General features: G+C 42.7%; 1 protein-coding gene across 2 annotated transcripts in view; it reads right to left on the reverse strand.

The window, feature by feature from the left end:
• CRMP1 (collapsin response mediator protein 1) overlaps nt 1–26,613 on the reverse strand; it is a 50,392-nt gene that overhangs the window by 18,324 nt on the left and 5,455 nt on the right. For both annotated transcript variants that reach the window (XM_036381847.2, XM_036381848.2), the window contains exons 2-6: nt 15,274–15,362; nt 9,946–10,130; nt 8,318–8,482; nt 2,642–2,703; nt 967–1,047 (exon numbers count right to left, since the gene is read on the reverse strand). In XM_036381847.2, coding sequence (XP_036237740.1) covers nt 967–1,047; nt 2,642–2,703; nt 8,318–8,482; nt 9,946–10,130; nt 15,274–15,362 — 582 coding nt within the window. The remainder of the gene's footprint in view (nt 1–966; nt 1,048–2,641; nt 2,704–8,317; nt 8,483–9,945; nt 10,131–15,273; nt 15,363–26,613) is intronic.

Genomic DNA, 26,613 nt, shown 5'->3' on the forward strand with positions numbered 1-26,613 from the left:
AGATAAATCAGATGGCTCACTCAGAGCCTCACCGACCTAAGAGGGGCTCGATGCACGTAGGAGAGATCAGGGCTGTGAGACATCTCTGCAACAGCCTTCAAAGATTCATCTGTCACAATGCAGCATCTAAACAACACCCACCCAAACCTGCCCCTTCTGTTTCAGAGGGGGATCCAGGGCCTCTGAAAGCCCAGTGGAAGGTTTACTATCAACTGCTGTCCTTGGGTTGCCTCTTTCCATGTTTCAGTGTGTCGTGGCACTGATCAGAGCCATGGTCCAGTCCAGTGGGAGGACAGCAGCTCCCAGGGCACCTGAACTGCAAGGACTGCACTGGACATGCAGAGCACTCTAATGAAACATTCTGAACTTGAACCCAGCTTCCTGGTCCTGAGATGCATCTTCTAAGAGCATGGATTATACTTAAACACACATTTTTGAAATGTCTACAAGATCACAGTAGTTCTTATTCTCAAACTTCAGAGATTTATAAGAATATTCTCAAAAATAAATAGGTCTGTGAGCTTTAATACCTGCTCCAAACTCACTGTGTTGCTTATGCTGATAGCTGCAGCAAAAGACTTTAATATAAAGCTTTCAGATCCTCTTTTTGTACTCAAAATCTGTGAACAAGGCTTTACATTATTCTGCTTCACTTGCATCTGCTGGATTCAGAAGAAATCTTCTTGCTTCCTTCTGCCCTCCTTATCTAGTCCTCATTTGCTCCTCCAAGGCAAGGAGCTGCCTGGATCATTGCCCTATCTCAAGGATGCTCTGCCAATTAATGCAAAAGGACCTCCCTTCTCTCATCCCAGGCTTTATACCAACAGTGTGCAGGGCATCAGGTTCAATTAAGGCTCTTTCCAGGGAGTTCCCTTCTTCCTACCCATTCTCTGAATGGCCTATTTAATTCCTCCTCTCTAATATCTATCATCTCACAAACTGAAGCAAAAACGATGGTTCACTCACCTGAGCTATCAAGTCTCCATTTTCAGCATGGACCAGGATAACAGCCCCAAGACTCTTTAGAAAGGTAAAGGCTTCATAAAGCTGCAGGTAGTACAAAGAAGGAAACACTGCTGAATAAGGAAAACACATTACTTAACACTGAGACCTCTCTCTTCACCTCAGTTTTGCACCTTCTATGCTGGTAATTATATTGGTGAATAGCAAATGATCTCTTTTCTACACAGAACCTGAGCTTCACTGATTGGTGCTGACTTACCCACCCCTGTACACACCAGCTGCACCAAGAGAGGGTTAACAGCAGGGCTGGATTTCCCTGGGACACAGAGTCTGCCCCAGCACCTGCAGGGTCACCTCTCCATGCCCTCCCATGCATCTAAGTTTAGTAGCCCTGTAGTTCTGTAGTTTTAGCAAATGTAAAATAGAATTATTGCCATGTGCTACAGGCACTTTTATTATGGCTAGAACATCTCTTTTCTGAAGTGCAGGCATTTTGCACCATCTTCTTGAGCCATCATTGCTGAGCTTTCAGCAACATCTTTAATTCAGGTATTAAAAGTTGCAATATTTTATCTAGAGCATGCTTGGTTTTTAATTGCTTTCTAAGATTCAACAGCCATCCCTAAAGAAGGGCAGTAGTTGACCTTTTTGCTTTTACTGGTAATTTCTGAGCACACATCTACTGAAACAGTTTCCTTTCCAAAAGCTATTCAGCTTATGTGTCCCTTTTTTAAACCAGACTTCAGTAACAGGGAGCCCAGTTTTCAAACACAGATTAAATATGGAGGACAAAGGTTCTTCAGTGTCTACTTTTGCACTAGGGCACTTCAGGCAGCATTGAATGGGCTGCAATATACAGCTTGCAACATGGACATTTAAACAAGGTAACAGCCATTAGTCCAGCCACACACTAAACATTTTTGATGTATTCCTCTCAGCAATTCCAACAGGGAGTTGAATTTAACAGACACTGTCAGAGAATAGTTATAAATTATTATGTCCAAAATTCCAATTAAAACCACATGTATTGGAGGTGTAACAACAGTTATTTAAGAGACCAAGAGCAGTAGCTCTGGGAATAAGTAAGAAAGAAACATTTTATCAACTGAATAAGCAAACATTATTATTACTAACAGATGCCATTGTCTATTTACAGTGGCCTGATATGTATGGATGGGAAAGCTGAAGAGTCTGGAATCTGTAATGAGCTCTGGACAAACAAGCTCATTGTTATCTCCAGCCCTAATGAGAAAAGGCCACCTCCCCCAAAGAGCAACTCTATTTAGCTGCTTACACAACTAAAAAACTCTTGAAGCCTAAGAACTGCCACTGCCTCGAGTGCTTCATCTTTTTCTCTCTCTCTGACCTAGAGTCCTCAAAATTGCTGCAAAATAAAATGAGTGAAATCCTGAGCAGAGCTTGAGTGGCTGCAATGTTGGGAGACACCAGAAGATCTCTACAGAAGGTGAATGTTATACACTTGAAGAAACACATACAGGTGTTCTGCACAGCTCACAACTGACCCTCCAGAGAGTAAACCACCTCTGCACATTCCTCCCAGTGCCAATCAGGCCAGTGAGAATGTTTCTCTGGGACTCAACCTCAGCAACTCCTCAAGTGTTGGGAGGTGAGGAAAGAGAGGACAGATCACAGCAAAGAAAAGCATTCAGAGCAATACCTGGCTGTCGGACATTTGGTAGAGATCTTTGTAGGCCATGTAGACTTGAAAAGAGTTCACACCTGTTCCAAGACAAAATTCAAAGGTGTTGCCATGTAAGTGTATTCTTAAATTGTATTTGAACAAAAACTTCAGGAAAAGTAAGTAATAGAGTATGTCTGGACTAGGCTTTTCACTAGTGATTGCCAAAAATCAAGCATGGTTTCACAGCTGCATTACAGCTGCTAGGACTAGAAGCCTGGATGCCCTCTACTCTGGGGGAAATTTCTGGATGCTGTGGGTAGCCTGTGTTCATCCCTGGAGTAACCCAGCCACCACTGCAAAGAGGATTGCTTGTAGCCAAATCACAGACAAGCAATGGTGGCTAAAGCAAGCATGTAAAGTTTGTGAAGTTCAAAAAACCTTGTGTAAGGTTCTATGAATCAGTGGTTTTCTTTTTAAGTTTCTTTAGCTATTCAGAAAAACATTTCAGCTTGATCTAAACTGTGATTTTTGGTAGATAAAACTACTGGTTAGGTTCCCCCAAAGTGCTGAGAAGGTGTAGGAAATGTGTATCTGAATCAGCATACAGACTTGCTTTTTCTTGACCTTACTCTCCAAAGTGCTTAGCTTAGCTTAGCTTAGCTGATGGCAGACACTGGGAAGGAGTGGAAACAAAGCCTGAAACCAGTTTTATGGGCAGCTCACCACACCTCTTCTTCTGCCTTCCAAAGAAGGAAGGATTTATGCTGGCAGCCATAAAAAACCAAGAAAGACAACAGTTTCAAATTTCAGAAATCCCTAAGAAATGCTAGTGTTGAGTGTGTCAGTTGTCAATAACCTCTGTATTCAAATCCCCATAAGTGTTGCTATTTATTTCAAAGATTTGGTTATTTACACAGCTTTGTATTCTTACAGAATGCAACTTACAAATGTTTTCTGTTTATAATTTCTGTACACACGAATTCATATTAGTGTGCATATTTGTCTTAATTTTTAGTCTAGGCAAGACTCCCAGTTTGGTCCAAGGACCAGTATTGTACTTTTCTAGCTCAAAAAAAAGTAAATTCTAAGCTACCTAAGCTGTGTATGCTGCATTTCAAAATGGCTGTGATGAGAACTGTGCTTCCTGGGGGAAGAAGAAAATGTTCCTGTTTTTCATGTTGTCTACATGAATGAATAAAATGAATAAATCTCTCTGATGAAGATGTAACTCCTTCATGAGTCTAAAATGAGCAAATACATCCTCAAGCAGAGGGTATGGCTGCTCACACACACACACAGAATTCATTTATTTACAATTACAGGACTAAAATACCCCAGGATACATGCAAGATAAAACATTGAAATGATCCCTAGCATTATGTCTTCCTGCTATGTCCAGGCAGCTCAGAGAGAAACACAAAGCAGGAGCTGGCCCCTTCTTGCTGACTTCCACGCTGAGCAAATCCAGCCTGAACAGTGGAACTCTGTCAGCTTGTAAGCCCTTCCTTTCTTCCCATTTCCTATTTATCATGTTCTCAGAAAACACATATAGCCTTTAATAACTGTAAGCCCTCCCTCGACTCCTCATTACAATTTCAGAGCACTCAGTATGTCCTTATTTTAAAACCTAAGCTTGGCTGGGCCTTGCCTGGGGCCAAGGCTTGCAGCCTTGTGCCCTGAGCCCCTCTGAGTGCTCCCAGCAGGGCCCAGCACACCCATCCCACCTGCCGCAGAGCAAAGCTCAATTTTCTCCCCACAAACCCACCCCACGTGCCAGATGTCGCTGCACCCAGGACCACCTTCCTGCAGGGGTGCCTATGCCCACACAAAGCAAGGAGGACATGTTGGGCCTGCTCCAAGCCATGCTGGCTGTCTCAGTGATGGCACAGGACTGACACCTCACATTTCTCTGTGAGCCCAGGGCTGGGGTGTCGGGATCTCTCGCTGGTCAGAGTGACCCTGAGAAAAGTTTAAAGTCTCTTTTCCCAGCCCGGTGCTTGAAGGAGTCAGGGCTCTTCATTTCTCGGTCTCAAGGTTGTTTATTGTATCTTATCTATAAAATCCTTTCTCCTGCCCTGCCGAGGTCTGTCCAGCAGAACAGTTCCAGGCACACTGCCTACCCCCGGGGTGGTGTTATGTCTTTATACTAAAACCTATATACAATGTTTAAAATTACTTTCCAATACCTATCACCTATGTTAGACAGTGAGCTTCTACTCTAAACCAATCTGTAAGTGCCACCATCACAGCAGAAGATGGAGGCCAAGAAGAAGGAGAAAGGCTGGACACACCCAGTTCCCTCCATATTGCCTCCGGAACCACCATATCAAAAACCCCAAAATCTATTTTTTTCCACCCCATGATAACTTCACTATTATTCTACCTAAACTGTTGTGGCTTGCTGGCCTTCATATAAGGTTGGTAATTTGCTCCACAGGTCATAATCAAAACCACGGGTGTCTTGGGCTCTGTGCCAGGGCTTCTGAGCCCCCTGGCAGGGGTCCTGGCCATCCTGGACAGCCAGAGGGATGTTCTGGGTTCCCACACTGGGGGACCCATTGCTCTCCCTTATCCTCCAGGCTCTAGCCAAAGGTGACTCACTGCATCACAGTCCTGCAGGAGGTAAGGCAGCTTTCCCTGACTGCTGCGGGGAGAAAACACATCCCCTGACCCAAGCAATATGTATTCTCATCCTTTCTCTTTTATTGCCTTGCTATCTTCTTGGCCCTCTTCTGACCTTGGTAAAATGACTGAGTTTTGCTCTCATTCTGTTTAATGTTTTCCCTGAAATTAATGGGAGCAGAAGGGATCCCAGTAGGGAATCTGCCACAGGATCTTGAGCCTGCTCCTTACCACAGTGCAGAAGCAGAGTTCTCCCATGTAAACACATTGCCACCCTCAGCCGCCACCAGATACACACACAGTGGAAGAGCATTTCAAGGGCTGCCTTTACAGGTGACAGGTGAGGGTGTGAACAATCCTGCCTTGCAGAGAGAGCACCTATACCAGGTACCAAGATAAATAACACAAATTTACATACACAGGTATCCAAGATTAGACTCCTTGCCCTGGCCTGGTTCCTTGACCTACTCATTGGAATTATGCAGCTTTTCAAAAGCCCTGGTCCGTGGCCTATTGACCTGAATACTTCACATCTGTTACATACTACGTTCTTGTTAATGTCCTACTTGCTCTCACACCAGGGGTACTCAACAGAATCCTCTCCAAATTTTAGGCAGGACTACAGTGTACTCCTGAACTTTCTGAACAGTGACAAAGTCAAAGTAACCAGTGAGGCCTCTGTCAGCAATTTTAGGCTCTTGGTCCTTTGCATATACTGAAGAAGCTCAATCCCAAAATAGCAGCTGAAATTACACAAGTCTGAGTGTTTATAATCAATATTTGTCTCTACAAAATCTTCATGCACTTCCAAAGCCTGTGTCTCCTTAAATTAGCATTGTATTTATTTAAAACTGATTATAGTGTTCAATTATACCTCACGACAAGGCACCTCAAGAGCCACTCTGTGAGCTCCCCTGTTACTCATGCTGATTGCATTAGGCACATGTAGCTCTGAAACACAATGAGCTGAGCCCTGTCACTCAGCTCACTCACCCACAATCAGCCAAGAACCAATTCAATCCAGATTCCCAGCTGATGAAAACCAGGGTCACTCCACTGACATCAAGTCTATTTGCACCAGCTGGCTTAAATGTTTCCAATTATCAGGAAATATTACCCATTAATTTGAAAGCCCTTGCCACACTGAATTATTTGCTATTGTGATGTCTCACCCTTACCTTGTGTCTCCAACACGTGAGAGTAACTCACACTGCCTGCCTGAGACATACATGAGAACAAAGGTGACCTCTAATGCTCTCACCACTGAAGACACCACCAAGGCTCCATCATAAATCTCAGTTCAGGAACCAATGAACAGATTTCTGCTTCCCCTGATGACTCAAAGGCAGCTCAGATTTACATAGAAAACGCATATTTCAATAGTTGGAGAAAACTATTAACCTAACTGTCTGCACTAGGTTTTAATGTAAACCCTTGGGCAAATTTGGGAGTGCTGAGCCATCTGTGGTCAGGGAGCTCTGGAAAATAATATCCAACCTTTGAAACAAGGCACAGTATACTTGTCTTGAGAGTACAGTCAGCTAATGCACAGCAGCAGATTCATGTTAATGCCGATAGCAGGCAAACAGCACAGATTTAGCGCAGCCTGTGTTGACAGATGTCATCACCTTGTAAAAATCCCCTATACTGGAGACCTATGCAAGACCAGCTGCAGTTTCTCTAATTATGTGCAGTCTTGCTGATGGAAGTGTTTTGTTGCCTATAATCTGGTTATGCAGCACATGTACTGTTAGCATCCTGTGACAGGGAATAAACTCCCCCGGGTGACTGCACTTCCATGGCATCTCAGCAAACAACTCTTCACTCAAAAATAGCATTTTGCTTTTTTTTCCTACTTTGATAGTACCTTTCTCTATAAAGAGAACCTTTCACATCTAAGTCAACACTAGCTCTACAAATTGCAAAGGGTGCTGCATATACATAGGTTTCCCAATAGAAGAGTCATTCTGATTTGCCCATGGAAACTGCATGCCATTTCAGAAAATATTCCCTAATATGTTTTCTAGGAAAGTAGAAAATGAGAAATATGTGAAAATATATGATTCTGAAAATACAAGCTGTCAGGCACAATTTCAAGGAACAAGATCTAAGGTAGGATCTTCTGAAGGCTAGATCCCATTGCCCACAGAGGTATCTGGTGCCACAAAGATGCTCTCCATATATGAGACTGCCACATTGAGCCTGCATGTGTGGAAATGCATTTAGGAGAGGTTTCATCTGTGCTATTCTGAATTGGTATCTGGAGTGCAGGCAAGGTAACCTATAGCATCTCACAGGATAGTAGGCCTGTTCACTGAACACAGTCAAACCCATAGAAGTGTCGTAGATTCCTAAATAAGGGACCTTTTTTTTTTGCAAGTGTTAAAACAGCATCTTCTAGTAACTTCAGGAAAAGCCAGCAGAGAGAAACACTTGAGAAAATCAGGGCATTTTTTCAATATTAGATACCCAACTTTAGCATCTCTTTTTCTAATAACTGGAATCTTCTAAAAATACAGGCATGTCTTATTTTACAAAATCAAGTCTCAGCAAGTAAATTATTCCAATTCACTGCTGCAAAATGCGATCTAGCCTGTAGTGACATTTTCAGAGCCCCATGTGCTCTTCATATTCGGATTTAATTGGAGGCAGCTGAATCAAATCTTTCAGTCTAGTTAAAACCTGAACCATTACTTTGAAATGTTTCACTTTCTTCATTCATTAAATAGAGGATCTAAGGTGACTGGGCTGATTATCCTAAATACTGATCTTTGAGTTTTACCTTCAAAAAAAACCTACCTATGCAATGTCTGAGCCTATTTCCACATATATAAGAAAGAAAAAGTGATAAATTTCTTTATGACATTGTAAGCATCTTAATCTTCCATGTCTGTACTGGAAAAAATCATATATATGCACAAAGTTTTAGGTCCATTTTACACAGCAGCAAGTGAAAATACAAGTTCATGGTAGTGAAGAACCTTAGCCAGCATAGCCAGTGCCTATGCATTCATTAAAATACTTTAAAATTTCACCTCCATATGATATTTCGATAAACCCAAAAAATATTACTACATTTCACTCGCTAACCTTTGTCTTGCACAAGTACTTCCAGCTCTTCTCGAATCCCATCATACCAGCTGGTGATGTCCACATGGAGAGCATAATCACAACAGGATTTGGTATCAGCTGCCTCATGCCACTTCTCAAAGGAGGTCAGTAAACTAGTTCCAGGTTCTGGAAGCACATGATCAACTGAAAAAGAGATTTAGTGTCTGTTAGCAGGACAGTATACACACTGTTCAGATTTCCCCAGTGTGAGCAGCCTTCCAGCACCTCAGCCAGAAGAGCAGCCTTGGAGGCAGTCTGTGCTGACTGTAACTCTGGGGTGTCAGCCAGGTCCTGCTGCCTCAGGTGCAGCAGACTTTGTGAACAGTCTATACTAAAGATGAGTCTGCAACCTGCTTGGTGCAACATCAATTGACACACAAAGGGGGAGCCAAACACCTCACAGTTTAGGAAACATTTGTCTTTCCCCTTACGGTATTGTAAGAGACCAGAGGTTCTGGCCTTCACTGTAGTTCTTGTCTGATGTGTCCATTTCTATGTATTTCACAGTAAGCACAATAATTAACCAGTGCCTCACAGTCTCTGAACTGGCCCACTCTGCCCCACCAACACATCAGTGCAGATGTTCAATGTTTTCTCAGCAGCCAAAACTGGGAATACAGCCAAAGGTTTGAACAGGGGTGACGTTGAGCACAAACACTGTCACACTATACAGTCCATTGAATGCCTTGCCTCTCCCCTGCCTCAGCCCTTCTGCCTCTGATGGTGCCACACCATCCACTGACACAAAGACATGACTACTTATGCATAGGTACTTCTCTCTGCAGAGCTAGTTAGTACAAAAACAAATCAAGATGGGCTTACCAGTGCCATCTGCAAGCCTAACTCGACACAGGAATACTCAACTGAAGAACACAGACTGAAAAAAACTATTAACAAAAGGAATGAACAGCAGTGTATTTTGTGCCTATGGCCATAGAATCTTTTAGCTGATGCCTGCTGCTGAATATGGGTAATAGGTAACACCAAAAAAAAATTCACATCCCAATTCAGTGGGAGTAAGGAAGCTAAGACACTTTATGGCACCTGAACAATTGCCTCACAACATCTAACCAAAGTCAAGTCACAGCCAGAAGGAAAGAGATAAATCATGTCCCACCATCTGTAGACACAAGAAGGGTCTTTAACAACATGAAACACTTCTTTTCACCAACAAAGATGTTCCTCTGGGACATCTCTGTTAAAGTCTTCCTCAATTCCTGCTGCCAAATCCAAGTTCATAAATAAGCATATCTTCTTATTTTCAAACCTCTTGAAATGGCAGTAGGTGGGAACAGCAGATCTTTGTCAGATTTTCTGTGCCATATACTTACAGCACTACCTACACTGCTTTCCAAAAATCCCAAGATTACATACATTATCCCTCAGTGCTTGTTCTGTATTTCAGAGGAAAATCCAAGAGACAATTCCACATGCTGGTATTTCTTTCTGAGGATAGGTTCATTTTCGGCCAACCCTGGTTAACAATGATGAATGGATCTCAAACACAATGCCCAGAAATTTGAAGATTCATTGCAGAAGATCTCAGAAAATCAGAATGAAGCCTCTGGTAGCTATCCCCACACAGAGACAGCTCTGCTGGTACTCACTGATCATGGTGGTGCCCCCTGCTAGTGCTGCTTTTGTGCCTTGATAGAAGTCATCAACAGCAGTCATCCCTTGGTAGGGCTTCTGTAGGTAAGTGTTGACATCTATTCCCCCAGGAATAACCATGCGCCCATTAGCCTCTATGGTCTTGACTCCTCCAGGAACAATCAGATTCTCTCCTATTTGCCTGCACAGCAAGGAAAGCCAGTATTACTTTATTGGAACAAGCACAGAGGGCAAAGCTATTTGAGGCATGTAGGGGAGAGGGAGCCTGGGCCCATACAGCAGGAGGTGGGTCCCCAAAGGCAAGGTGAAGCTCAAGCACACGCTCCCTCTGCCCTGCCCAGCACAGCAGAACAAAGCAGAGCAGAGCTTACTCACTGAGCCATGAGCTCTGTTTGCTTTGCATGGCTCTAGTGGCCAATAAAGGAGCTGTAATGCTCCAGCATTAAAAATTGATTATTTTTTATATGATTTCTATCTTTAAACAATTCAAATTATGTACACTTAATGCTCTCTTGGGGGCTCCAGTTTTGTATACTAGGTTCTTAAATAAAAATAGGAAAACATAGATCAAATACGGGAGCAAGCTGGAATTGTAAAAATATATAGCAGAAGCAAAAGGCAGAACATTTTATAATTACTTTGTCATCATGCAATGCAAATGTATCCTTAAAAAGAAATCTAAATAACCTAAGATACAGAAATACATATCTAAGAGACCTAAACATGTTTAATCTACCATGTCCCATATTCTTCATCCTCCTCTTGAAGTTAAAAGCCAGTGAAACATTCTGCATAACTGTGTGGAAAAATTATAATTAGCTGCTGCCATATTTTTCCCCTCAGGTCTTCAAAGCAGGATTTTTTTTTTCACTATTCAAAATATTAATCTGTCCCCCATACCAATATCAAACTACAGATACTTGTGATCAAAATACTTGTATTATTCATGGACTCAATTACAAATAAATTAAACTTTTTAACTTTTAAAGCCACACTAGAATTTATTGTCTACTTTGCATGGCACCAAACAGGGAGAGAGGTCTATGTGGAAGCCATGTCCCTGCAGTGTTACACCACAATATATTTGGGCTTAGAGGAAACTGTGAGGTAATTAAAGTTCATTTAGTTTATCTTATATTACAGACACAGAGTTCTTGGTCCTAATTTTCTTTTCTCTGGATTAAATAACTTTTATCCACAGCTAAATAAATACCTCAGACATCTGAGCTGCTGAGTCTGTTTCCCCATATTAAAAGGCAACTCCCACCTACAGTTCAAAACACAGCAACTGATTAACAGCCAACTGTGATAAGGTAGAACCAGAAGTGAATACAACTCTTCATTAAAACCAGTGGGAAAAATAAGAAAAAAGGGGATAATTATTCACATTGGAATCTGGCCAAACTGGCAGAGTTAATAAATAGCCCCAAGAGGTCAAGAATTTGTTTCATATGCTATGCAAAAATGTCACCTGCAGCAACTCATCTCCTGCAGTGCCCCGGGCTCTTGCTGGAGGGAAGCACAGCCATTCCATGGGCAAACTCCTCATGGGCAAACCAGGATGGGGTCACAGCTCTGAACAAATCCAGGAGGGTCACAGCTCTGAACAAATCCAGGAGGGCTTACTCATGAGAGCTGGCACCTGCATGTCTGGCACCTAAAAGTCATCAACATGTGCAGCACTGCCATAGCCTGTGTGCAGCTGCACAGTGTGAACAACACCCTGACAAACAGGGAACCAACGTGGATGCAAAAACCAGCAGCTGCCCAGCACTTCCAATTGCATAAACAGAAGCTGCAAGCAGCTCCTCTGTTTTAAAATGTGCCTTACAAAGGCATATCATAAGGCACTGCACCCATGAGCAGATTCAATGGCTGTATAAAATTAGGTAGCCCCATGTGTAGCAATGGTGTTGCACTATTTCATTACTCAAATCTATCCCCAAGATTTTAATCAGAACAATCCTCCATCTTTGTAGAGCATTTATGTGGCTAAGAAATTGAACTGGGAAAAAAAATTAACTATGACCCATCTCCTCTGAGTACCTCCGAGGAGTAACTGCACTTCAAGTACTAACACACCTTCTGAGAATAATATAAATGAAAACTTTCACAAAAAAACAACTAATTTTTATTTTCTTCCACAATCAGTATCTATCAATTTCCTCCTCAAGAAGACACATGTCCTAACAAAGAGAAAGTGTGCTACCTATACATTGAAGTTTTTTGATGACTCAATGCTCATTATTTTCAGTGTATGGTTGAGTAACATCTTATTCAGCTGAAATCATCCATATTGAAGTGACATGGGACCAAACAGCCTTTGTGGATGATGCTGCACTACTATCTGTCAGAAACCAGTCTCATCTATTGCCCTGGCATCAAGATTAAGGCTGGCAGAAGTCTGATCTTCGCTCTGCTCAAGGTTATTTTTATTCTGTCCAAGTAGAACAAAGAGTAGGAGATAATGTGACAGGATTCCTGAATTGCTCACTCATTAATGCAAAGTGTATGTGAGTAAAAATGGAGTTCTATTACTTGTGGGTGAAAAAATACAACAGTGCAGACAACTGCATTCTAGACACTGTACAAATGACTGAGCTGGTTTCCTCATATGTCAGCAACCAGAAAACTCAGACCAACAGGAAGCTGATGCTGTCTGCCATTTTCAGTTGAACAAGTTGGTAAATTCTGTTGTGCATGAGCTGATTAAAGCACAACAGAAACAGCAAGCTTCAGCTCTTCCTAAGCTTCATCCAAGGAAGCTGAAAACCTACCCCAGAACTCTGTGGTGGTGCTTCTCCAGTTATCAAACCCAGACCTTTTTTAGGCATCTGAGGTTCCCCCTAACCTGACTCATCACTTGCCCAGCTCTGGAGGCCATGCCTCAGTCCCCCACCCTGCCACTGTTTGTCCCTCGAGCCCAGAGGGACCCAACCCTTCCCCTTGGCAGGGATGGAGCAGAAAACAGCAAGAACCAGACCATGACCTGTTCACTTGGCACAGGGCTCACTTCCTCATGTGATAAGAGAGGCAGGAGAGATGTAGGCAAAATACATTATTTATATGCCAATTTAAATTACCAAATATTTAAAATACTATTTAGATAATGGAGAATTGCCTCTCAACTGCCATCTGAGTGTGCAGGGCTTAAGTTTCAGGTAGGAAAAATCCACATGCACTGCTGCTCCTTGTACCTAGGGAGCCAGTTTGAACATTGATTGGCAGGAAGAAACATCGACCATCCTCCAAACTATAGCTGATCTTCAAACACACTCAAGGTTACATCTGCTTTCCTCTCTGCAGAATGATCTGCATTTAAAGCATTAAAAGACCCAAATCTTTTCATTAGGCTGCACGAGAAACCCAACCCTCTCTTTTCCAATCAGTTTTCATTTCAGAGCGAGAAAAATAACCCAGATCTTTTATAGCCCGGTAAAACCAGGACACTACTGCCTATTCTGGGCTGAGTGGTTTGGTGTCTGCTCCATTCTGTGTTAGAATTCTGTATTATCAGCAGGATCTGCAGCTGGAAAGTTATAGCATCAACTGAAATGCAGATGACTGAGTTTCAAGGTCCAGCTCCAAACAAGCTTGAGCCATATTTAACAATGATGTTAAATATTCAGGCACAATGGACAGTTCCACCTGAAAAAACTGAGAGATCAGACAAACACAGAGCTTTCTTAGGTTGCAAAATTTATCATCTGAACACAGTAAGAACCCAACCCCATGTCACAGCAGGCTGCCCTCACAAGAGGGGGCAGGACTTCTTGCACAGTTTATAAAGAAAAATCTTGGGTCGTCTAAATCTAGGGCATCAGGCATAACTCAGGGTGCTAAATAGAGAACTTGCCTCCTTGTGCAAAGATAAATGCTTCTTAAAAATTAAGATCTTGCCCGTCTGTTCATTATTAACCCTAATTAGCTTGGGCAGCTGAGATACTCTGGAGGTACAGATCCACGCACGGATTTCAGAGGGAGTCAATGTACTTAATAAGGGCAGGTGAAAGCTTGGCATTGCTAACCTGCCCACTAACTACCATTGCATTTCTGGAATCAAAGCCAAAAATTCACAGCAGTTTCAGGCTCTCATGCATTTAGTTGTTAAAATAGTTCTGATGCTTACAAGTGTTAATAGAAGATTTGTATCTGAACTAACAAAATCATGGAAAAACTCAACAAAAACACCCATCAAAGAGAGCACAACTTGGATAACTGTTGCTTTAAAAATAGATGCATGTTCAAAATTTTGTGTCCTCTCCACTTTTGCCACTTCAATTAACACTACAAATGGAAAGGCAGAATAAAGTATTAAAAAGAAAATTTCACAATCCATTGATCAAAGTATTCAGATTTTTTTCTGTTATAATAACCTGAATCATAATAACATATGCAGTCACAGATATATAAAGAATTGGACTTTTAATCTGATGTTACATTCTTAAGGAGCTCTGAAAACAAGTAGGCAATTAATTATTTACCAGATAACCATAATTATATTTCTGTGCATCAAATTGTAGCCACTGGAGACCAAGCTTCTTAGGTCACTAGTGAAGTGTTTAGCAACCATGAAAAAGGCTTTGATCCTTGTGTACATCAGAGTGCTCATATACTACATAACTTTGCAAACCTTAGAGACCCTCATCTCCACTAAGCCAAGGCAGGACCAACAGAGCACATGGACATCTCTGTTACAGTTTCCCAGGCTATCAGTAACACAAATTTCAAGTTTTTCACCTAACAAATACTTTCCCAGTTCCTGTATTTTATAGCCTGATAAATCAGGACTTTCTTTCTAATTGTGTAACAATGCATAACAACATCATAGGAACAGAACAGCATTAACCAAGAGGCAACTGAGACACAGCAGGTTCTCATTTGCATCATGCAACATGAGGCACATTTCAGATTTCTGTGCCCTACAATCCTTGGGAGCATGGCTGCACTTGCACTGACTAGGTACAGGGAGAGATGCTGTAGAGAGCTTTCTGCCATTCATGGACTCAAAAGGTTTCCATTGTCCTTACCATTACTTCATTTCTTGAGAGTGCCTACTTGCCTTAACTATTTCAGAAGAAACTGTGATTGAACTGTTCGAAAAGCAAATATCTTCAATTTACAGCAAAGAAATTTTCTACTTATCTAATCTTAGTGAAGATAAAATGGCAGAATTTAATAATTAAACACTCCTCAACTACAGTCTCACATTTAGAGGTCACTGAAATTCTGCCCACAAAAGATTTTAAGTCAGCACTATCAAGAAATCACAGTAGTCTGTGTTAACACACATGCAAAAAAAGTAATATTTAATAAAAACCAACTTTATAAGTCCATCTTCAAGGTACAGGTCTGCATAGAAGGAGTGGTCATCATTGATAATTCTTCCACCTTTAATGAGCAGTCGGTCACTCTGGAGGAAAAAAAGGAAAAATGAGTTTGTCAAAATAAATAAACATAATAATGTACATATGATAACAAATATGCTCATATTATAAAGAAAGCCATTAATATCAAACACTATGCTATATAAAGGGTACCTGTGGGTACACAGTGGACAGGATAGTTTCATTGATAGTTTCAGTGGACATGATAGTTTCATCCTATTTCAGGAGAGTTTCAGTTTATTCCTGACTTTTGGAACATGAGACCTCATTATCTTCACAGTTCATTTTGCTCAAAGCAGCCATCACTGCACACAGAAACACCTGCAGTGCCACTACACTCCCCTTTTACCACCTCATTGCACAAGGGCCAAAAGGGAAAGAGAAGACGCCAGAAGAAACTGCCCAACACTTCAATGGCCAAGCTGAGCTCACTTGGCACCCTTGGCATCTCTGGAAAAGTAAGAAAACTTTGAATGGAGAGTCACAAGGTCCTAAGAGGCTGCTTAGCCCTTCCACTTAGAAATTCCTCACCAGGGAAGCTCCTTCAACACCAGCCCAGCAGGAGCAACTCCTGTGCAGCAGCCAAGGGACACAGCCCACAGCTTGTGCCTCCGGTACCATGGTACAGACCCACAGCTGAACACAGAGCTTCTATGGGCATGAAGAATTAATTGTAATCAACTCCTGGTATTTTCTAAAGTGCCAGGAAGAAAACTTTTTTTTTTCCAAGAAGGACTGTTCAAAATATAAAGTCTGCAAGAGTTACTGTTCACAATTGTCTGCTTATATTCTTCTCCATTCAAATGGTTATATTCTGTTCTCAAAAACTGCATTTTATAGAAAACAGATTTTACCAGTGCATATTCCAGAGAACCAATACTTAAACTCTCTCACTGAAGAAGTCATACTGGAAATGCCAGCCCCCTACCACCTACCCAAAGACAGGGCAAGTCAGGCAAGCACTCCAGTGCTCTTCTGACTTTAGCTGGGGTAGTTAATCTTCCTCACAGCAGCTTGTAGGGGGCTGCTTTGGATTTGTGCTGGAAACAGTGCTGATAGCACAAGGATGTTTTACTATTGCTGTGCAGAGCTTAGAGAGTGAATGTCTCCTCTGCTCAGCACCAGGAAAGAGGCTGGGTGAGCACAAGGAACTGGGAGGGGGATAGCTGGGACAGCTGACCCAAAGGATGTTCCATACCATTTGCCATCATGCTCAGCAATAAAAACTCATGAGGAGGTTGATGGGGGGAGCACTGCCTCAGGACTGGCTGGGCATCAATAGGTGGGTGGTAACCAATTGGGCTGTGCATCACTTGTCTTTCTTTGGTTTTATTAATATTTTTTTTATTTTCCTACCAATTGCATTATCATCATTACTATTATTATGATTATTCTATTTCCATTATCAAAGTGTTTCCATTTCAACCCAAGAGTTTTTTCACTTTTACTCTTCCAGTTCTCTCCCCCATCCCACAGTGGGATGGGGGTGGGGTGGGGTGGGGGGAGAACTGAGCAAGTGGTTGTGTGAGGCTGAGCTGCCAGCTGGGGTTAAACCATGACAAGTACACTTTAACACTTTTGGAAAGAATTTTGCCAAGTGACTGTGAATGCTGGAGAACTCTTAAAGAAGTCAGAACAATTTTTTCCCATTCATACATAAAAATAGCCATTTAATATAAATTATTTCCTTGGCTCACCAGACAATAGCTCAGAATCTCCAGTTTGTCCATGTTTTATACTACTCAGTCCAGATTCAATTCCAATTTAATTACAGCATGACTCAGGCATATAAACTATGAGCGTCCTGAGTTCCTACTTTAGAAAGCAAACAAGTTGATATATTCTTAATCTATAAAACCAGGACAACAAAACCAATAAATTTCTAAAAAACCTGTTCATTAAAAAGCGCTAAGGCAGAGCTAGGGGTGTTACAATGTAACCTCTGTTATGCAATGCACATTTACTTTTTAGCTCGTACTTGAACAATTTTGCAGGTTCAAAGCATTTATAGCCCTCTGTATCATTCTAGAAAAAGGAAAAAGGGAGAAACAGACACTTCTAAAAGAGGAAGAAGGGGGGAAGATATTTTAAATACAGTGCACAACAAAAGAGTATATACACAGCAGGTCTGAAGCTCTTCTCCAGAGAAGTGCTGCAGCAGCAACCTTGGGGGCCAGGGGGGTAACCAGGGCACAGAGCTATGATGACATGTCTCCAGGACCTGCCTCAGACATTGTCACCCTGTCATTAGAGAATGGAGATGAATGCAAGTCCTCCATCTGGAATTTGCCAGAGCAGGCTCCCTGTTTTCTCCCCAGCCTCTCTACTGTCACTTGTAATTGCAGCAGGACTCGTGAATCAGCAGCCAGAATAGTAATAAGTTATTCTGCTATGTGCAGGCAGTTGCACCTCCTCCCTATGATGATTTACTGCACTGCCTGCTGACCTGCAGGGACCACCATCTTGTGAGCTCTTTTTAAGCTCATTCAATTGCCTTCCTAAACATTAACACTGTCCAATTACAAGAGGCACAAGCTTACTAATAGAGGCAGGCAGTGTTCCCAGAGCACTGCATCTGTCACTGCTAAGGAGTGAAAAAATCAGCACCCTCATCAAGAATTTCTACATTTCATTTATTTTAAAACAGGAGAAGATGCATAGTAAGTAGAAAGAAATGTAACAGGCAAGGAAAATAAAAGCTAAAGCGCAGCTCCACAAAAATAACTGCAGACATAAGGATTTTAAATGTTTTTACATATAGATATAAATATGAAAGTAACAAAATTGGGTATTAGAATAAGCTGATCTAAAAAAGATACAAATTCAGTCTTAAGAAAGAACTCAATTATGGAGTCAGCCATTAAATTAGGCCTCATATCCTATAAAGGATTACTGAACGTTCAGCTACAAAGTCTCTCCTTGTTCAGAATTTTGGAGGGTGTAAGAAATTCTGGTAGAGAATAAATAACCTGCACTTCATGGAAAATTTGAAAATTTTAATTCTTTGCACCTCAGAAGAAAATACAAACAATTCAGAATTGTTGCAAGAGTAGTCCTGCACCTGAGGCTAATGTTACCCCAGCTGGGTATAGGAAGTCATGGAAGACTGGGCTGCCAAAAAACCACACAACCCCAGGCAGCCACTGGGGACAGTGCTGTGGAGCCTTGCCCAGCTATCATCAGAATCTGAGAGCTGTGGAAGCATCTCTAGCATGCTTCCATTCCAGCATATCAGCCAATTCAGAAGAAAAAGAGTTCTGTTGGAACATCTCCAACCACCTTGATCTGCCAAGTGTAGGACACATTGCAGATTGCTGCGAAGCAAAGCACCTTGAGGCAGATGGTGTTGGTGGGCACCAGCAGCCCAGGTGAGGTTTAGGTGTCCTGTGGACACCTCAGCAGCACACTGTGCCCAAGCAAACCAGCACTGCCTCAAACACCCTGCTCCAGACCAGGGCTGGCTTGTCCTTAGCCAAAGCAGCAGTACCCAATGCCTGGATGCACAGATCACAGGGATGCACTTCCATGAATAGGCTGGAAAAATTACACAAAAATAAATCACTAGAAAGGAGACACAGATTAATGTTGACAAGAAATTTGTTCTATTCTTCATGAAACAAGATTTCATACAAACGATTAGTTCACATGCAGTATTCATTCCGTGCTACAGCCCAAGCACAGGCTTCAGGGACAGCCACTGGAGCCTGGGTGATCCTGCACTGGTTTAGGTCACTGGTCCTTGCTGCAGGGAAATCCTGAACAGAAACCTGGTCACACACAGGCTCTGTGAAGTGGGTTAGCACAGGCAGAAGGCTGTGTGTGACCAGGGGCCATTTATTATTTACCAAGGGCATGATGTCAGGCAGACTGCTTGCAATTTTCTTACCAAGTGACAAACGTCCAGGTAAACTAGGGACCAGAGTCCCCTTCTCCCTGTTTCAGGCTGGAGGAGAGACACACTGCAGTGCCCTGGGGAAAGCAGTGAAGGAAGGGAAGAGTGACCTGAAGTTCCTGAACTAATCCTGGCAGTGCTGGCCTGTATTTCTCCTTCCCAGCTGTAATCTCCATGAGGAAGAACACCCAGATCCCAGAGGTACTCTCAGCCAGTCACTGACCCCCAGGTGCTCTCACAATGCAAACAGCAATGGGCTCATCACTCAGCTCAGGAGGTGACAGCACTGTCAGCCTTTCTAGGGTGGCTGCCACCTTTCTATTCAGCTGACAGGTGCCTCAGGCACTGGTGCCCTGCCTGCTGAGCTCCAAGGGCTCCATACCAAGCCTTCATTGCATTGCCTGGCACAAGAAGCTGCCAGTCCACCTCTTCCCACTGCAAGCCGAAAGAAGCTTCTGGGGCCCTCTCCTCCCTCCAGGCTGCCAAGGACAGACAGCAGGAACATAGCAAAACAGAGAGGGAGTATTACCTAGAGCAGTTAATGGGATGCCAAGATGCAAGGGGTAAAAAGGCCTGCTCTCATTGACAAGGGAGGAGCAGAAAGCACACTGTAAACCCATGCTCCACAGTCACTGCTGGGTGTGGGAGCCAAGGTGTTTCTTCTCCAGCCATCACTATTGCAACGATGCAACTGCATTGCTGCAATGCTGCTTGCCTCTGAGCTCTGTGCCTGGCCATGACACAGCATCAGCTCAGCCACGATGCACATCTGCTGTGTCCCCTGCAGCTCCATTCCACAGGCGCTCTGGCACCTGCCAGCTCAGCCCACTGCTGAGTGTGACACAGCCACTCCTGCTACTCCCAGCCCTTCGCCTTCAAGCCCTGCACACTGCTTCCCTGGGGATCTCCTCCTAATCACAGTCTAGCTTCTCCTGCTTAACCTGGCAGCAAAGCTGCAGAGCTTAGTCTGTGACATGACAGCAATTTTCATGGCAGCAGAAGGAGATGGCACAAACGTTTGCTGCAGGAGGAGGGGCTGGCTGCTCAGACTGGAGGCGGTGGCTGTCGCTCCCTCACAACCATTGTTTCCACTACAGCAGGAGCAACACCAAACATCTGTAAGCTGGTGACTGGCACACTTGGTACTGACTGCCTGTTTTGCTGGGGTTTGAATCAGCTTGGCTCAGCTCTTGTGAAGCGTGTCCACACTTTTATGGACACCGATGGCAAAAGGCCAGCAGAGAGAAGCAGCATCTGACCAAGCTTCAGGACCACCAGCCTGAGCCCTGCCATGGTCCCCATGGCTCCATGCAAATACAAATGAAACCAAATTCTCTTGGGCAGAAAATCACTTTGCTGTGGATTATTCGAAATTACAAACCAAATGTTAGAGCAAGAACAGTTGCAAAGAAATTTAAAATTAGCCTTTTCCCATTCACCCACTCCCCTCAGAGCTAGTGGTATCTAAAAATACACAACAAAATTCAAATAGCTTTTAGACATGCAGTTCTCAAATCTGCTTCTTGGGACTACTAAAACACAGTAACAGAAAAAAAAAACCTGCCATAAGATTTACCAAACATTATTTCAAATTGGTGCAGTGTGTCAAAATACAATGCAGCACAAGTTATAGAAACCACACAGTTCTTTACAGCACAGATACCTATGCAATGCATCTGCAGGAACCTTTCAGAGAAAACCACACTTCTGTGATACAAGATGGAGTTTAAAAAAAAACAACCATTATGTATTCTAGCCACACAAGAAGAATCCAAGAAATTCCAAGAGTAGTGTTTCCATCAAATAGCAGCATCTGTCCAGACTGCAATTCCAACACATGCTATTACATTTTTGCTTTTCTTCCACAAGTGGAAGATCTTCCCATTAGATCTTCATCTCTAAATCAAGTAAGCCATATATTTTTAATTATTGACAGTTTGCTTTACCTTTCATATACAATTAACTTCAGATAACTTATCCAGCATACAGGTCTAAGTGCTGTGCTGCTTAATTCTTGGTTTGGACCTTTACAATTGCTGCATTGCAGCTTTTTTTCAACCAAAAAAGTCTTTGCAACACTCAAACCCAGATTTTCCACACCTAGAGGATGAGGAAACAGCAGTGATTTCACCCTCTGTGTAATTGTAAGGACTTACTAGAATATAACATTGTCTATACATTTCCAGAGCAACAATGGCTGTTTTCTCTAAAACCCAGATTAGTCAAGAGCCCTGAAGATGACTAAGGATTTTATGCTAAATAGCCATTTGAAAACAGTTTAAATTCTAAATCCACCTGCACTTCAGTTCCCTATAATGTCATGTGGTTTAAAAGGCATCAGAACAAATGCAATAGACATAAAAAGGCATTAAGCTATGTTATCACACTTGCAGCCAAGACATTACTTTTTTAGCATTTGAGAGGCAGAATTCTTTGTTACTAAGGTCTTAAAGAGTCCACTGAGAGTTACAAAAGACACAGAATTCAGTTCAGAGGAAAGACACAAGAAAAACAGGCTGATATTTGTGCTCTCCATGATTATCTAAATCTCCACAAGAGGACTATTTGCATGGAATACATTTCTCAAAGGCTGAAGACCCCCTGGCAAACAGTGGAAGGAGACACTCAGAGCTCCTCTGTGCTTCCATGTGTTCATTCTTGCAGACTTATTTCCCACAATATACAAGAGATTTACTTTTTTTGAGTGTGTGTGGATATATTTGGTTGTCTTTTGTCAGAGCTGCTCAGATTCAGACCCAGCTGTGATACAATACAGTTAAATTACCTCACTTTAGGCAAAGTACTTACAAATAAGGAACATTTTTAAACTTAATGGCAAAAGAAGAAAGATATCTTTCCCTAGAGGAATGTTTGCTTAAAATCCTTTCATAAGGATCAAAGAGCCGTAAATGGGATTTCATGAAGTACTGTCTGCTTATAAAAGATCTGCTTTTAATCAGCAGTATCCCTCCTTTTGAATTCACATCTAGATTACCCTCTATAGGAAGTGGCTTTTAGTTAGGGTGAACTCTGAATCAACTCTGGGAATTCCTTGTAAAACACTCCATCCTTGAGGCATCATTTCCGATAGGCCACTAATGGAGAATCCTCCTTTTAAGGTTCTTTTCTTAACAGATGCACTCTACTATATGGCAATTAATTTAGGAAGGATTATGCTGATGGTAATAGTGCTGTATCTTGGTCTGTAGCCAATGTATTCATTCATCTTTATTCATTTAAGAGATCTGATGTTCTTTTGTTTCCCCTTTTGAGACCTGGCTTCCTATTCAGCTAGCAGTTTCATTGCTTAATCACCCACTCTAAAGGGGCTACTCCTACAGCTACCAACTCCATGGGGATTTCTTCACTGAAAATGTCATCTTTGCTTTGCTTTTAGAGGGGAAGCACAACAAACATCTTATTGATGACAATATTCTTTGGCATCAGCAGGGGTTTCACCTAAGTAGGGGCTGGAGGGCTGAAACCATTGCATTGTATGTTGCTATACCCATCCCTTGGGTTACACACAGGTTATGTCAATTAAAGGGGATCTCAAAATCTCAGCAAGCCATTCATAGGAAAGCTTTAACTTGGGAAGAAAATAACAGTCATTTACATCATGGCTGACCTCTCTAGGGCACTGAACTGAAAATGTGTTTTATCTAAGTTCTAATCAGAAACCTGCATCAGGTTACTGGGACATATCTGACTTGGCACCAATCACAGTCAAAATCCAACTAAGACCATATGGAATCCCTTCTCTGACAGAGCAGGTGGATGCAAGTGAAACAGAATAGTAGAAAATGCCTTTAAGATGATGTTAGCAATGACAATTCACGATCAGCTAAATGCAGTGGATACCATGTGTATTGTTTGCACTCCGACACTTTGTGCTGTCATGTTGTGTACCCACTATTTCTGCCAGTGAGAGCAAGTTGTGATGCTTGCTGCCTCACCTCACATGCTATCAGCCCTGATTGCCCTTCCACAGCCTCTTCACTCTGAGCACTGCCTACTCCTCTAGCCAGCCACCTGGGTCCTCACTATTACACAGAGGAGATTTTACAGAGTGTAGACGTCACTGAAGTCAGCAGGAACATTTATTACTCATAAACAATACCTTACATCTTAAAACTCATTAGGACATGCACTACAGATGAAAACTTTTGTCTTTTGACAAGCAAACATAATCCCAAAGTATCTCTGTTTCAGGGGACAAGGCCACCATCTGCACATGTAGCAAGATTAGAAACCTGCAAATTATTTTGCTGCTCATCTCTATTCCTTCTTTCTCATACATACAAAACCATTTATCTCTCTTGTATGTACAAACCCCAAGTTTATCTCAACTAACTCCCAAGTGTTTCACAAGCCAGTGGCCTCTGCTGGCTCCTTCAAATGAAAATGGAAGTTTCACACTTTTACCACTCAACTAATTCTTGATTCTGAAAGAAATGGCAGCAAAGCAGACAACAGATCCTGATCTCTCATCAGAAAAGTGGTTCATTGGCAGCAGTTGCTCTCAGCACTTGCAAGAAGATTCAGATAAGCACCCCACTGGATCAGATGTCTTCCCAGACAGACGCTGTCCCCTTTCCAAACCTGCCCAGCTTCCAGCAAAGCACAGCTCAGTTCTCTGCGATGGCACCAGCTATGATGCTGAAAACACTGATGCCCTGCTGAGGGCACTGACTGATGAACTTGCTGTGGCAGTTAAAGGAATCTCTGCCCCAAACCCTTCCTTCTGTCCCTCTGCCAAAGGTTTCAGTCTCCATAGAAATGTCCCCAGAAGAACCTACTCTGAATGTAATTTAAGTCACCATATGGAACTGACATATGAAAAAGTAGCCACATTTTCTCCTATAGAAAAAAGAAAGGAAAAGATGTGTCACAGAATCATGGAAATGGTCGTTGGAAGTCACAAAACTTACAGTGAAGCATCTAAAGCATCCCCAGAGGCGCCAGGCTGCAGTCCAGCCCACTACACAATGTGAATTCACATATGTTCACTGATAGATGAGTAAACTGAGAGGGGACAAGTCTGTTAAACAGACACACATGGGAACATGTAATTTTGAGGATTAAGCAAATGTTCAAGAGTAAGAAGGCATCCAGAAGTCCCAGGCCTTGGTGTTTTAAAACAGGACAAAAAGTGCTGTCTAAATCATCCAAAATCTTGCACCAAGAGCAGATAGTAACATGAGGCAGTGTTCCCATGGCCAGCACTCAGTAGGCTTTTCAAACACTTCTGGCAAGTAACAGAGCAATCTGAGTGTAGCTTTTATGCAGCTATGTTAAACAAACGTGGGTGGTAAAAAACCATAGTCAGGGGAGATACAGAATAGATCCAAACCTAGACAAGGACTTTGGTCCTCCATCCCAGGTACTCACCATGTCCTGCATCTGTAGGATATGTCCCCTCTGGTGTTCAAAATGAATTGGCTGGCAGCTCTCACACTGCTGCTGTCTCACACCAGAACACTACACATTATCCCAGCACTTTGTTCAGACCAAACAGAAAGTTTCCATCCTGAACCACTGTGTCACACAGAAAAAATCCTGATGAATGGATTTTTTCTCTCTCAAGGTATTCTGCCATCTTCAACTGAAGCCTACTTGCTTCTCATCTCTCTTCATACCAGTTCTAAATGTAACAGCTATAATTATTCTTTCTGCCCAGTCCTCTGAATTTCTTCAGTCTCGCCATTTTTCTGCATCTGTTTTTTTTTTTTTCATGCAGTGGCAGATCTTCTATTTTCTTTTTTTTATTTTGTAATGCTCAATAGTGAGATCCTTCCTCTGTAACACCACATTTTTGTGCTCTCTATCTCCCTGTGCCTTACAGTCTGTCAGCTCAGGACCAGCAGTGCACTTCCCCACTCACACGCCAACCCTTGGACCATACCCAGAAAGATGATTCCCTTTTTTTTTCCAAGGGATTCAGGCACCATTTTCCTCTCCCAAATGCCTCCTTGCATTTGCCTTGGTGACTAGCTATTCTGCCTTTACTCAGTAGAATTGTGTTCACACCTCCTCTTCACTGAGCTCACACAGATTATGTTTTAATGGGTGCAGTTGCTGCTGGAACAAATATGTCCTGTCACAGGCATTTAACATGCCACATGCCTTTTTTAAACCATGGTACAATTCTGAGTTCATCTAAGCTCAGGCCTTGTTTGAAAATTGCCAACTGCTACCAAAACACAGAAGCCAGAATAATTTGTAACAGGTATTTCTGTGTCATCATGTCCATTGATTCCCTGTAATAAGTTGCACAAGAGGAGTATAATAGTGATGTTAAAAGCAATGGGCTGGGGGGTATATCCTGAAAAATCTGGTGTGCCTGAGAACATCCTGCACAACCAAAGCACAAAAGATTGCCACCTCATGCATAAAAACACCTCAGCAATGGATGTGGCTGTCCATACTACAAAGGCTGGGAAAACTGCTCCTGCACTCTTGGCCACCCTTACATCATGCACCATCCCCTGCTCCATCCCCAAACAACACTCCTGAACCAGGGGTCTGAAACCCACCTGCCAAGGACTTCAACACAGTGCAGAAGACACAACTGAAGTGCTTACACTTACTGGTTCAATGCATTTCTATTATACATCCCCAAACTGGTCTGGTGCTTCAAATACAGAGGTCCTTCCCCTCCTCCCACTGTAGTTACACAAAAGGGTCCAGTCTGACTCACAACTGAATGGCACCTTACACAGGCACAGTGCTGGTGCTCCACTAACAGCAAGCCTGGATGCTGCAGGGGATGCATAACAGGCAGCAGGGCAGCCACAAATGAGATAAAATGCAAGAAGCATGAATGTTCACAAGCTGAAATGGAAAGGGAAAAAGAGGCAGATGATACAAAAAAACCCCATGCAGATTGGTAAATGAGAGCAGGGAGATGCCCAGTGTCAAAGAGGGTTACGTGCAAGTGTCTTTACCACAAGCAGGGGGAGAAGGGAAAGCAGGAATAAAGCTGCTTTGGGTAAAAGAGGTGCAGGGGCTGTCAGTCAGGCCCTGCAGTCTGAAGGAGTCAGGAGATAAGGCTCAGTCAGACTAAGCACAAGGAGGAAGCTATGGCCACATGCACCAAGAGCAGTAACCCAGGCAGGATACCACTCTTGGGAAGACAACCCTGTGGTGTCTGCTTCCACACCAGTCAGAGGTGAAACCAGCTGCTGCCTCTTCCTTCCCTGTTCCTGATGCTGCAGACCTGATCCCCGAGGGAAGTTTTGGCCAGGTACTGACTGCTGCCTGCAGTGCCTGTGGCTGGATGCTGTTGCTGGGTGTTGCTGTTGAGTGCTCAGGACAGCTCCTGGCCCATGCAAGTAACACAGACTTGGTACTGGAAAACCCACAGCAAAGTATCAGCACCCAGG

Source organism: Molothrus ater, chromosome 4, assembly GCF_012460135.2.
Source record: "Molothrus ater isolate BHLD 08-10-18 breed brown headed cowbird chromosome 4, BPBGC_Mater_1.1, whole genome shotgun sequence".
NCBI lineage: Eukaryota > Metazoa > Chordata > Aves > Passeriformes > Icteridae > Molothrus > Molothrus ater.